At 42.7% G+C, this 13,796-nt stretch overlaps 1 protein-coding gene across 2 annotated transcripts in view; it reads right to left on the reverse strand.

The window, feature by feature from the left end:
• The window catches only part of RBBP4 (RB binding protein 4, chromatin remodeling factor), a 20,448-nt gene extending 6,684 nt beyond the window's left edge, over nucleotides 1–13,764 (reverse strand). Inside the window, exons 1-8 of one of the 2 annotated variants that reach the window (XM_089673807.1) lie at nucleotides 13,538–13,764; nucleotides 8,415–8,562; nucleotides 7,404–7,549; nucleotides 6,742–6,915; nucleotides 4,673–4,788; nucleotides 4,405–4,565; nucleotides 3,538–3,664; nucleotides 16–93 (exon numbers count right to left, since the gene is read on the reverse strand). In XM_089673807.1, the coding sequence (XP_089529933.1) occupies nucleotides 16–93; nucleotides 3,538–3,664; nucleotides 4,405–4,565; nucleotides 4,673–4,788; nucleotides 6,742–6,915; nucleotides 7,404–7,549; nucleotides 8,415–8,562; nucleotides 13,538–13,553 (966 nt within the window). In that variant the 5' untranslated portion in view covers nucleotides 13,554–13,764. The remainder of the gene's footprint in view (nucleotides 1–15; nucleotides 94–3,537; nucleotides 3,665–4,404; nucleotides 4,566–4,672; nucleotides 4,789–6,741; nucleotides 6,916–7,403; nucleotides 7,550–8,414; nucleotides 8,563–13,537) is intronic. The other variant, XM_089673808.1, reaches the window with a different exon arrangement.
• Between the last annotated feature and the right edge of the window lie 32 nt (nucleotides 13,765–13,796).

The raw sequence follows: 13,796 nt of genomic DNA on the forward strand, positions 1-13,796 counted from the left end.
ATGTAAGGGCCATACCTGGAAAATCTCATCCTTATGGGATTCAAAGGAATGCAATTTTAATTTAAGATTTCGCAGATCCCACAAAGCAACAGTCTGCAGATGAAGAGGAATTATAGTAAGAAAAAAAGATATAACAGAATGGGTGACTACAATGCCTAGTATTTATAAATGTTCACCTTGTAAAACAACACATTCAGTTTAAAATAGAACTGAAGGCATACATAAAAAATAAACACAAACCCCCATCCCTTTTATTTTTATATTATAAATGATCACATTTCCTCTGTTCTCAGCTGTATAAGAGAAGGGGGAGGAGAAAAAGCAGTTACTGAACTTCCCAGTGAAAGCCTGTGCAGGGGGGCATATCAGGAAAATTCTGATCAATGGAGAAGCACAGAGTTCCCAGCACAGTTAAGAGAACTTACCACGCTGTGCTCTGCATGGTGTGGTCAGTGTTTAATAGGAAATCGGAGGGACTGGCAGAAATACCAGGGATTTCGTACAAAGGAAGCAATATAAGGGAACAGGATTACTTTTCATACAAGTATATGGTACAGGAGGCACATCAGAAACATGAAATGTTGGATTTATATAATTTTTAATATGTAAAAAAATAAAAGTACCTTAAGAAAAAACGTGCTATAACAGGGGTGTGGAACTTTTTTGAAAAAAAAAAACAAAAAAAAAAAAAAAAACACTACTTATCCAGGGACTAAATCTGTTTGTTCATATTAAAAAAAAAAAATTTTTTTTTAACCAAAACAGTTTTTTTTTTACATCTGGAAGGTGCTTTTAGGAATGTCTGGGGCTTTATGGCGACTTCCAGCTCTGAACCCCAGGGAGGAGAGAGACCTTGCAATGTAATGATACCTAATTGGGTGCTCCTCAGGAAAGGGGAGTGTCAGGATTATCCTTTATCCCTTTCGCTGCCAGAGCCTTTTTTGTACGTTTAAAAAATAATTTTAGGCCTGAAGATTGCCCAAAACATTATATATTTTCTGAAAGCAGAGACTATAGAGAATAGTCATAGTTCTTTATGTCACACGATATAACAACAAAGGTACAACATATCAAACCTTAAATTTACGCGCTCGTGAAATGGCAACAAATGTTAGTACCCTATATTTTCTATAGGCGACGCTTTTTAAAGCCCCTTATAGGTCACCAGTTTAGCATTACGTAGGAGATCTGGTGCTAGAATTATTGCTCTCATTCTGGCGTGCACACCGATACATAACAATTGTATCTCAATCAAAGTTTTCATGCGTAGGCGTCCCACAGTGTGCTTTTACATTTGCACGTTCGTAGATATTTTTATAACTTAATTTTTTTTCGTCTTTCATCATATATGGGAGAAAGTCTAAAAGACCTTGCATGTATCCTATGTGTTCCATTGAATGTAATGCAGTGCACATTGTGAGGCTTGCTACTGTATTGGGCTGTGCAGAACCAAAAGCTTCCACCTGACAGGTAAGCCCTGCTACTTGCCTGCTAAGAGTAAAAAAAACAAATAAAAACAAAAAAACCCTACCTGCTGGCGCCTGGGACTACATGTCCCGGGCGTCGGGCAATATACATTGAACATCCCTGCATAAGAGAAATGTGCAGGCTGCCATTTCAAAGCACTACTATAGCAGCCAGCAGTGATCTTTGTGTTCTGCCGATGGAGGGGTGTGGAAATGTGGTGAACTTCCGCACGGATGACCCAGGCAGAAGTGAGAGCAAGTTACCTGTTGAAACCAGATGCTTCCGGTCTCAGACCATAGAGATGATCAGGGAAGTTTGGGTCCCTGAACACCTCTATTGTCATTAGCAGCAACCACTGGATCGGAATAGTAAAACGCACCGGAGAGCCGCTGCTTCTAAAAGCGATCCAGAGGCTAATCAGCTGCTCAGATTGCTTTTAGCAGAATGGCTGCTGTAAAAAAATAAAATAAATAAACGTACCGGGGTTATGGCTGACAGCTGCAGCCATGGAACTTTAAACCCCCCCCAAAATTTTCTGAAATCAGACACTGGAGAATATTTTGGTAGCTCCAATTCTTAATATTCATAACATTTTCATAAAAAAATACACTAAAGTTAATTTTAGGGCCCAAAAAGGAAATATAAAATCGCAAATTTTGGTAAAATAAAAGATGAGGTTGCGCTGAGTAAATGTCATGTTTTAAAGAGTGCGACTGTGAAACCACTATTGCTCATCCCTTGTGATAGCAAACTTAATAAAAATAAAGGGACAGTGTAAAAATAAATGTCACAATGCCCTCATCCTCCTGCACAAATTTGCATACGCAAGTCCTGCACTGCGCACGGTGATCGCACCACACGTGAGAAATTGTTTAACATGTCAGAGCGGGAGCAATTATTTATCACCAGGTCTCCTGGGTAACTCTAAATTGGTAACCTGTAAAGGCTTTTAAAGCGTCACCTATGGAAATTTTTAGGTACCATAGTTTGGCGCTGTTCTACGGGGTAGGTGACATGTTAGGAATCCATTTATTTGGTGTAATAAATTTGTAAAATATCAAAGATTATATTTTATACATTGAGTATTATATTGAGCTTGTTTTAAAACATGTTCCACCGATTTTTAGGCTTGAACATGTTTCCATAGCTGCAGCCGCGCCCGCTGGTGCAATGCTTTCCAAGCTCCTTTGGACAAAAATTATCAACTGCTAATTTTTTTATCTGTAAAAAAAGGTGAACTTATCCTTTAAAGCACATTATAAGTGCTTGTTGCACTACTGTGCTGAACGAACCAGAAATGTGTGATATGAAGTAAATTGCTTAAAAAGGAAAGAGCAGTCAAACATTTCGTTAAAGTTTGAAAACTAACATGCCAAATGGGGGGAAAATTTCCATCATCACCACAAGTTTTTAAAAACTATAATTAGATACTTTTTGTTTTGGAAGATAAAACTAGTAAAATAGCATCCATGGCTTTCCAGTAGGCTCTCTTGTATAGCTGTGCCCTACTGCACTTTACATAATGATCAGTGAAGTGGATAAAGATTCAACCTTCTTCTGATAACAGCTCTAAATTGTACACAAATAGGAAAATGTAATGGGAGAAAAAAAAAAACAAAAAAAAAACAACATAGCCCATCATACATTGGTTTTATGCATTTAAATAGCAAGATAGTAAAAAGTGAAGCCAGCTTAATAATTTACTTTTGATATAACTACCAGTTCTACAAACACCAGATGTAAATTTGGGATGGAAACCCAATAACCTACCAGTCTTTTGGTTGTGGGAGATAATACAAGAAACAGTCCTAGCCAGACAACCACAGTGAAGCTTTACATTTAACGGTTTAACATTGCACACACAGATTTCAACTTTTGTCACACAAAAAATAGAGGATCTCCCTAACAATGTGCAAGAAAATAAATCAATCTACTAGTATAAAAAAAAGAAAAAAAAATCTTGTTCAACCCTAATACAATTAGAAGATCAATGGCTGTCTTTAGACAATGTATTGTAGACCTCCTTCGAAAAGACAATGACTGTACATTTCAAAAATAATGCTTATTTACCTTGTCTGCTGACCCAGTGGCCAAAATAAATTCACTGTAGGGGTTGAAAGAAAGGCAGTTGACTTCTGCTGTGTGAGCATCTACAGAATGACTAGGCTTTGAGGTGTTGTTGGACCGGGTATCCCATCTAGAAATGCAAGAGGAACCAAACTTTTATACTGCTGTAACAAACCATAAAATTGAAAGTTCCTGCATTGGAACACATTCCTGCATTGGTTCACATAGTTTTGCTTCCAAAGCCAGGCATACATGGTGATTACCAAAATGGTGTTGCCCATCCCATGCTGAGCTATATTGGCTCAGTAAAGGTTTAAAAGAAATGACTTTCCCCTACAACATAAGCATGAGGAAAACTAGTACACCTCCAAAACTGAAAATGTATTTCAGAAAAGATAGCTCTATTACACTAGCTTGACAGGAGACTTAAAACCACCCTTCTGGTACCCAGCCATAGACCGGTCCAATGTTCCCAAACCAAACCGAAGAGGTTTTAACAATTATTCATAGTATCATAAGTTCTTTTTCAGAGAGGCTAAAATGTATTTCCTTTTAAACTTGAACAAAAAAGGGAAGTCAGTTCAGAAGCTGAGTGTAAGCTCCTTCAGTCAAGTAGGCAAAGAAAGAAGCTCACAAATTTCAGGGGCCAACTGAAGACACAAATGAAAATCATTGCTGCCAGCAGCTTTACATTGTCAGTCCATGCAGGGATGTGATGGTATTGACAACATCTCCATATAAGAACCCATTTGCTTAAGAAAATTGTACACAGCCAGTATGATGCCAAACATACAAAGAAAAAAAAAATGAATACTTAGGGATTACATATGCTGTTTTTAAAGACTTTTTATGATCATCAGGAAGACTCACATCATGAGCTTCTGGTCATCTGCCACTGATCCAAACAGAGACTCATGTAATAAGTGCCAGGAAACATCTTCGACCACTGCAGTATGTCCTGTAAAGATGGTCTTGGCATCTACAACCTTTCCTTCCTTGGGAACTGCACTGATATCCCATAGGCATATAGTCTGTAGAAAATAAACAAATCTTATGCATCATAAGATCAACGTGGCAAAACCAAAATCCCTGCAAAATACCAGGTCAGTAGATCAATACAGCAATGTTAACTACTTACATGATCATCAGATGCACTAAGTAAATTTCCACTGAGGTTAGGATTCCATGACAATCCATAGCCTTCCTTTTGGTGACCACGAAGCCTAAGATCTGGATTACACTCTCCTGAGGGATCTAAGCCAAGACAACAAGAATTAAAGAAAATATAATGAAAAGGGAAAAAACACGTTGCACACTCCTTGCCAAATTTTCTCCAGTCTATAAGACAGAGTGATAAAAGTTCACATGGGGTTCCTTTTTGACATCTTCAGATTGTTTCTGCCACCCGGTTTCCCTAGATGTTTGTTGCCATTCTTTATTTTTAGACCTTAGACACAGGATGAGAAAAAAAAAAAAAAAAAAAAAAAAAAAAAACACCCACACACACTTTTACAGGTGTTCTACTTTTTGTCTTAGGCCTCAACGCTCCTCTATATCAGCCTATGTGGTCATGCACAGATAGGTGTTTACAGTCATATTAGAAAAGGAATATTTATTGACAGAAAAAAAAAAAAAAAGTCACTTGCAATTTCAAAATAGGCTTATTTGAAAGCACTTGATGCGCCTAAACGCTAAGTGTGTTTGGTGCTTGAGCATTCATTTCAATTGCTAAAATAAATTAATATTTTGGCCAATGGTATGAATGAAAGCCCAAATTCTTGACGTGACTAAATGTGCTTGCATAACATGACTTAAAGGATAAGTTCACCTTTTGGACAAACATAATAAATGCACTATTTTTTTTTTACAAAAAAAAAAAAGAAGTGCATTATTTTTTGTCCAAAGGAGCCTTTAAAGCCATGCAGGTCTCCTGCAGACCTGTCAAAATATCTGCAATGTCTTCAATGACTAACCACGGCGTTCCACAGCGCTGTGGCAATTCATGAAAACTACAAGCCAACAGTTGCTAAGGCTGCCGGGACTTTTAGGCACTCATTTACAGAACTATGTAAATGAGTGATGCAGCCGTGTGGGTGGAGCCCAGCACAGCCACGTGGTTTTCAAATTTGACAGATAGTATGGGGAGAAGTCTTCACTAGTGTACTTATCGTTGGAAATTTTGGACTCTAAATTTACAGGTACCTAGTGCGACTCACGGGAAAAGAGCATCTGGCTGTCAGGGACTGCTTGAACTGCTACAAAAAATTTTTTTTACTGACAAGTGCTAACAGAGGTCAGGCCTAATACGGTGAACACTGCGGTTTTGTGTGCAATGTATTACAGGTGACAGTGATCAGAAATTATACTGACACTGAAAATGCTAGTATTGGCAGCGAACGGGGATGATCCTGCCAACACTGCATTTTTGGGAACACTAATACTAAGGGGGCACTGGTATAGTTTTGTTCGTGATCAACATATTGATCCGTACAAACACTATACTAGTAATGAGGGTGATCAGCGACCTATAGCATGAGTGCAATAGTATGCGGGCAATCTAACACTAGCTGACCTTGGCTGGGAGGGACACTGACCCTGACACTATCTGACATCGCTATTGGCACTAATACAGCGATCAGTGAAAAGTATTGTACACTGACACTGTACTAATGGCACTGACAGGGTGGCAGGGGACAAAGGGTTACATGTAGCAATCAAGGGGTTAAAATGTCTAGTGTGTGGGTGCAGTGTGCTGCTTTTACTCATGTGTGGTATTTCTTCTTCCTCTGGAACAAAATGGTTCCAGGGAGAGAAGAACCAGCTAGACCCTGTGCCTGTATTTACAAATACAGGCACAGCTCTGCATCTCCATTCACTGTAGATCAGCAGAGTCCGAGCCAAAATCAATGGCAGAGACCTGCTGACGTACACATCCTACTACGAATGACAGCGGGGGGGGGCGCGCGCATGCGAGCTCTTTACCCGGAAGAGCAAAGCGACGTACGGGTACTGTCGCTTTGCCTGCAGCTACCGCCCAAAGCTGCAAGCGGGAAGCGGTTAGATTTGCATTGCAGACCGTTCTAGTGTTTTGCTATAAAATTTCACCTAACTGCAGGAAATAAAACTGTATAACCTTCACAGCATAAATCGATATACCTATACATGTTTACTACAAGACATTACATTAAAACTACTAAAAATTGTCACCTGGCTTGGATGGGTGTTTAGTGTAGTCAAACACAAGAACATCACTGGATGGTGTTTTAGTTGCGATAATGCAGGGGTTTTGAGGCATGTAGCGAGCTCGGTTTACCTCTCCTTCATGGTTAATTTTAATCTCAATTTCTATTTTTCCACTGACTGAGCCGAAGCCTCCAAACTCTGCAAAGGTTAGAAGAAAAATGCATCAGACACATGCAAAATTTATTGCAGGAAAACTTTAGGCAGAACTCATCTCAGGACTTGAATTGCTGTTTCACACTTGTTATTCGGGGGACTTATTGGACACCCTCCTCACAGAGGGTGATGGTGCATTAGTTCACCTGTAGAAAATTTATTTTGAGCATTGATAGAAAGTGCAGTAACCGCTCAGACCAGCCTTAACAAATTTTCAGATTGATTCACAACAAATACAGACTCAGAAAATAGACATTTTAGAGCTAAGCATGCACCCCGCACCTTCCACAGCACTGGAAAGGACAAGTGTCAAGTGAGCATTACATATGGAAGCAGCACTTTTTTTGAGTTATAGCAGTAGCCCAGCATAGTAGTGAAGGTTAGAGCATGCATCCTAAGGATTGTGAAATAAATCTGCATTGAGTAGCAATTCACTTATGGGCACATTTTAGATTCTTACAGCCTGGACTAACCTCCTTTCTCACTATCATAGTGAGATGCATCAAATTGGGCATCATCATTAGGAAGCTGTACACTGGCAATCACAAGGTGATTCTGTTCATCAGAGGTGTGAGTTCCAAGAACTAAGCGATGGACACTGAAATCTTTTCCTTCAGGTCTGTAAAAATGTCAAACAGTTAGCTAAATAAATAAAAAGCAGTAATCTGTGATGACAGCACCTAGAACTCAGTTATTGATAGTTTCTTGAAGCAGGATACAATGGCCATACTTACTGTATACCACAGCATGCAACAAATAACTACCTTTGTGAGATCTGAAGGTAGCAAATCAACATTTATAATCATTGCATAAAGGGTCCACTTTTTACACTTCTTTAGCAGCACTGGGGCACAAACATAATGTAAATAAAATCCTTCACTTTAGTTTTTAAAGTAAACCCGTGCTTTGCTCAAGCAGTGAACAGCAACAAGTTCACTTTAATGCTCTTCATATTTCTTCACTGTGCCATGCCTGTGTGAGTCCCAACAGTTTAGGCTTACACAAGGCTGAGGACTTTCCCCACTATTGTGTGACGGCACTGGACTGCTGGGAAGCGTGGCAGAAAGGAAAACCTTTTCACCAGGTAACACACTTCCTATCCTAGGAGGCTATGTTTACCATACAGCATCTATGGAGAAGCAGAATTTTCACCCTAAGACAGAGCTGCACAACACCTTCTCTAACAAAAAAAGAAGTGTTCTATAGTCCACAGACATAGCTTGGAAGTGTTACTGGTAAGAATGAAGTGTGCAGACCATAGACTGCACAGGCAGTGAAGATTTTACGATATGGTCGACAGATATTTTTTGCATATACAGAAAAGCTACCAAAAATAGGAAGAGTGGGTTTTCACATTCCCATGCTCCGAAGCTAAAAACTGGCTGTATAGAACACTTTAATTGTAACTAGCTTTCAAGGTAAAAAGAAAAATTTAATTTTTTTTTTCCTATGAAGGACCTTTGTTACTTGGGCGAGAAACTCACCTGGTGACATCTGGGAGCCACTGGGCTGTTAGACTGGGCCACTCCAGGGCATGGGTCATTACCAAATCATAGAGGAAGGGAGTATTCTTCTTCCAGATCTTGTACTCTTCATTGATAACCCGCTCCTCCACAGCATCATCAAAAGCAGCTGTGCCCAGAAACAGAAAACACATTATTAAAGTCTATTCAAACATTTAAATAAATTTTTTCCATTCAAAGTGACAACTGGGCACTTTCAAAGCAAGTTGGTATGGTAAACGTATAAACTTAGGTAATTTCTTTTCAACGATAAATACAGCTGGAATGTTGGATTTCTCCTGCACCTTGCTAGATGGCTAAGCCCTAAGCTCTGTTTGACAGAGCAATGTTGATGTAGCTAACATGCCTTATTCACTGACAGTAGTGAACCCATGTAAAATACAAAAAACAGCACCAGTCTTGTGCAAATTCTTCAATAGAACTTTTTTAGATCTCATTTTTAATAAAGTTTTATTAAAGATATTGCACACATGGCCACACTTTCCAAAAAGTGAACGCTGGTACAGAGAACTTATCCCTGTACTGCTGTCACAGGAAGAGCAGATCGGCGAGTGGCTGACGCAGTGGAAATAGGTTACATGTTCCACCCTAAAAACAGGTGGAACATGTAACACATTCCCAAAGGTGAAAGTGTCCTTTAACCACTTACCTGCCGCCCTTTAGCACAAAATACTACAGGGTGGCAGTGGTGCGCAAAATCACGTGTATATATACACACAATTTTGCATTTCCGAGTAGGCGCAAGTTCTACCCGTGCCGCCATTTGCAGCCTCGGCTGTCAAACACCGGGTATCGGCAGGTGATTATTCGCTGGCACCCGGTGGTCGCTGAGCCCCCCCCGTCAGTGCCCATCATTGCTGCTTATCAGTACAGCCCTAACTGTGCCGCCTATCAGTGCAACCTCATCAACGCACTTCAGTGAAGGTGAAAAATTACCTGTTTGCAAAATTTTATAACAGAAACAAAGAAACTTTTTTTTTAATTTTGTTTATAGCAAAAAAATAAAAATAAAAACACCCAGTGGCGAGCAAATACCACCAAAAGAAAACTATTCATGTGGAAAAAAAAAATGATAAAAATGTCATATGGGTACAGTGTTGCATGACCGCACAATTGTTAAAGTGCGACAGTGCTGAAAGCTGAAAATTGGCCTGGGCAGGAGGGGGTATAAGTGCCCAGTAGGCAAGTGGTTAATAGCAAAAAGTCAAAAATAGGTTTTTTTTTCCTCAAAATTGTCGGTTTTTTTGTTTATAGGGCAAAAATAAAAAATGCAGAGGCAATCAAATACCACTGAAAGAAAGCTCTATTTGTGGAAAAAAAAAAAAGGACGTAAATTTAATTTGGGTGCAGCGTTGCATGACAGCGCAATTGTCAGTTAAAGTAACGCAGCGCCGTAAAAAAATTACCTGGTCAGGAAGGGGGGTAAATCTTCTGGAGGGCAAATGGTTAAAGAGGCCCCTCCAAAAAATTTAAAAAAACGGCAGCTACAAATACTGTAGCTACTAACTTAATACACTTACCTGTCCAGGGATCCAGAGCTGTCCTCACCCGGCCAGTTTCTTCACTGGTCTTCGGGTCGCCTGGGCTAACATCTTTACTATTGGAAGTCAGCCGAGAGTCCTAGTGACTTCGCTCGCACATATGATGTATACCCGAAAGCTGCAGGGAAAGAAAGTTGGGGCCAAACTTTTGATTGGGTCACCAAGACTAGTGGTCTCCAAACTGCGGCCCCTTGCGGTACGATTTCATCCACCGATTCCATCGAGTACATAGATATCCAACATGTCAAACCTTAAATTTGCGTGCACTCGTGAAATGGAAACAAACTCTAGTACCCTATATTTTCTATAGGCGATGCTTTTAAGGCCTCTTATAGGTCATCAGTTTAGTGCTATGGAGGAGGTCTGGTGCTAGAATTGTTGCTCTCATTCTGGCGTGTGCAGTAATATGTAACATTTATATCGCATGCGTCGTTTTCATATACAGGCGCCCCAGCGCAAGCTTTTACATTTGAACGTGCGTATATGTGGGGGTGCCTTGAAAATTTTGGGGGGTTATATGCTTGGGTGTAACTCATTGTTTTTTTGAGACATCCAGGGTCTAAAAGACCCTGGCATGTCTCCCCTGTGCTCCACTGAATGTATTGCAGTGCACTCTTTGGCTGGGAATCTGTCAATGGAGACCCTGATATCACATTACATCCAGGTCAAGACAAGGGGAGGAGCGGATGTGTCCGTTCTCCTCCCTCCCCTATACCTGCAGGCAACCACTGACTGGTCCCGGGCCCACAGATGGGCAAGTGGAGCCTGGGACATATGGCGGGGATTAGTGGGTTAGACATAGTGGGCTGTGTGAAAGCAATCGGGGGGCAGCAGCACTGCCGCCAGAATGCTTCCACCTGACAGGCGAGCCCTGCTGCTTGCCAGCAGGGCTAAAGGTGAAAAAAAAAAAAAAAAAGAAACTACATGTCCCGGGCGTCAGGCGATATGAATTCAGCATCCCTGTACAGACACCAATGATGGGGCACAACTCTTCCCACCTACACAAAGAGGAACAATTCCTCCCACTGAAACCAAGGATGGGGCATGGATTTTCTCCACTGACTCTGGGACCTGATCTCCTCCCAATGGCTAAAGTCTAGCCCCCATAAAATCTGAGGGACAATAAACTGGCCCTGTTTAGAAAGTTGGGAGACCCTTGACCTAGACCAGTGGTCGGCAAGCCGCGGCTCGCGAGCCACATGCGGCTCTTTACACATTTTAATGCGGCTCTTTGTGTGCCGGGCGCCCGCTCCCCTCCCTCCTCTCGGGCGGCCGAGGACTCTGCAGCTAGCCCAGCAATGATTGGCCAGTCTCGCTGCCACTCACATCCTGATAGCTAGTGATTGGCCGTCAGGATGTGTGTAGGCGGGGCAGCGTGACGAATGTGAGGGGAGCTAGGCTCCTCTCACAGTCTGCCCTGAAGACCGGAACGGCGCGGGGAACACGGCGAGAGGAACGCGCGGAGCAAAGGTAAGTGAATTGACACAGGGGGGACTTGGCTTACTACTTGCTACTTACTTACTACTACTATAGGGGGGAGGAATTACTATAGGGGGGAGGAATTACTATAGGGGGGAGGAATTACTATAAAAACTTATTGAAACTAAAAACAGTGTACCATCCTATGTATTTTCAGTTTTAAAAATGTGGCTCTCAAAATAAATTTCAATCGTGGTTTTGGCGAGATTTGGCTCAGTTGAAAAAAAAGGTTGCCCACCACTGACCTAGACCATCCATACGAAGTGGTGACACCTGTCAAAACTAGGTACCCAGCTCTTAAAAGTAAACTAAATGTGCCCAAAGGTGTTGAGGGTTGGAGGTGGAGAAGCAGAAATTTCCCCTCTTGTTGAAGGTCCGCTTAAATTTCTCATTTAGTCTACAGGAGAGTAAAAGCACTTTTACTTTCCTCCACCCCCCCCCTCTCTCCCTCCCCCCCCCCCTCTGCAGACAGCTGAAGGACTGTTTCTTGGCATCATCGCATCCAATGAAGGGCTGTGAACCCTACATCGGTCTCAATAACATTAGACTGTTGCAGACTAGACAAGCCAACACAGTGGGGGAGGTTGGGGTGGTCCAGCAGTGCAGAGGAGCAGGTAAGCAAACCTATTTTTATGCCCCCCCCCCCCCCCTACACCTAAACAAGGAGCAGTCAAACTGCAAGGAAGAACTGTCAAGTCTCCCTGAAGTTGGGCTTTAAAACGGAGTTTAAAGGTAAGTGGCTTTTAAAAAATAGCCACTTACCTGTCCCTCGGTCCCGTGGTGTGTCCCCCGCAACACGTTTCACTGGCCGTCCTGTATTCCAGGAGGCCGGCATCTTCAGTGTGGGCACCCGGCTGTGATAGTTTGTGGCTTCACAGCCGGGTACCCACTGCGCATGCGTGAGTAACGCTGCGCTTCGTGAATTGTCCTGTAGTCTTCTGGGACCGGTCATGTGTCCCAAAAGACTGCAGGGAGGGAGGACACCTACCGTTTCCGATTGCATAGGCGATCGGACAGGAAGTGGGAGCGGGTACCCCCCCCCCCCAAAGGTGCGGAGCGGGGGAGCAGTCCTTAAAGCAGAACTTCCCCTTTTGGGTGGAGCTATGCTTTAATGCTGATCTTAGCCTTTACTACCAGTTTTGGGCCAAGCTGGCGCAAACTATTTTCTATACTACCAACAAGTGAGCCTGCTGGGTGCGCCATATAAACTATAGGTAGTCTAAACTACATACAGTATACGGCGCTGTGTTCTGGCAGCAGGATTGGAACTTCCCTTTCCACACCTGGAACTGTGTTAGTCTAGGTTCACACCTATGCAGGTTGCATTAGGTGCACTTTGTGTTGCTTTTTTTTAATCATTTTTTTTTTCTTGTTACGAGGCAGATTTTATACGCAAAACAAGCGCAATACATGTTTTTCTGTAGCATTCCCACTGAAGTCTACAGAACCAAAAACGCAACGTTTTGTGTTCAAGAAAGTCTCTGACCCTTTCCAAAAAATGCACTGGATGAAAACGCAGAGATGCGAGTCTGTCCCATAGGAAATCATGTTAAATGGACTGTACCGCGCTTCCGCAAAACACAACAGAACACACTTCGGTGTGAAGCTAGGGTTAGGCTGGCTGCAGACTGCACAGCCATTCATAGGCAGTTTTACATTCGATGAATGAATATAAAGCTTCCTCTGATTGGAGGAAGTGAAGCTCGTGATGTCATCCACTCGCCTCTGTTGGCAGGATCAACAGGTATGAGCGAACACTGCAGGGGTGGGCAGACATTGAGAAATGCAGGTCTTACTGGGCAGCCTAGAATTGAACGCTACAGTGTGCCTATAGTTCCCCTATTCTGAACTCACTCTTCTGACTAGAGCACATGGAGGTGAGGAGCCTCCCGCTCTATTAATAAAAACCGTCTGCGGAGGAGCCCGCCATCTCCCTGACCAGCCTAGAACTCCCACACAGGACATACACCCACACTGGCTGGTCACTCGGGGCCCTCCAGCAGCTACAGGCTGTCCGGCGCGGTCAGGGATCCCTCCACAGCAGCCAACTTTGTCAGCACTCACCTTCCTTGTCCGCCATAATGCTCTCAGAAAGCAGCCCGTGTCCTCTGCCGCGCAGACCTTCTCTCGCCGGTCAGTGCCCCGGGTTCTCAGGCCAGCTTCTTACCAGAATACCCGGCGCTCCGGCCTGCTCCTCCTGCTATTGTTTCCCGCCTCCCCCGTGTCTCGGAGTCGCGCACCTTCGCGCCAACCCGAACCAATAGGAGACAAGCGCGGCGACGAATGAAGAAACCTTGCGTCACCGAGTGGGCGGTCCTTGAGG

This window comes from Staurois parvus, unplaced genomic scaffold (genome assembly GCF_062004578.1).
Source record: "Staurois parvus isolate SC_StPar_1 unplaced genomic scaffold, SC_StPar_1.0 ptg000145l, whole genome shotgun sequence".
Lineage (NCBI taxonomy): Eukaryota > Metazoa > Chordata > Amphibia > Anura > Ranidae > Staurois > Staurois parvus.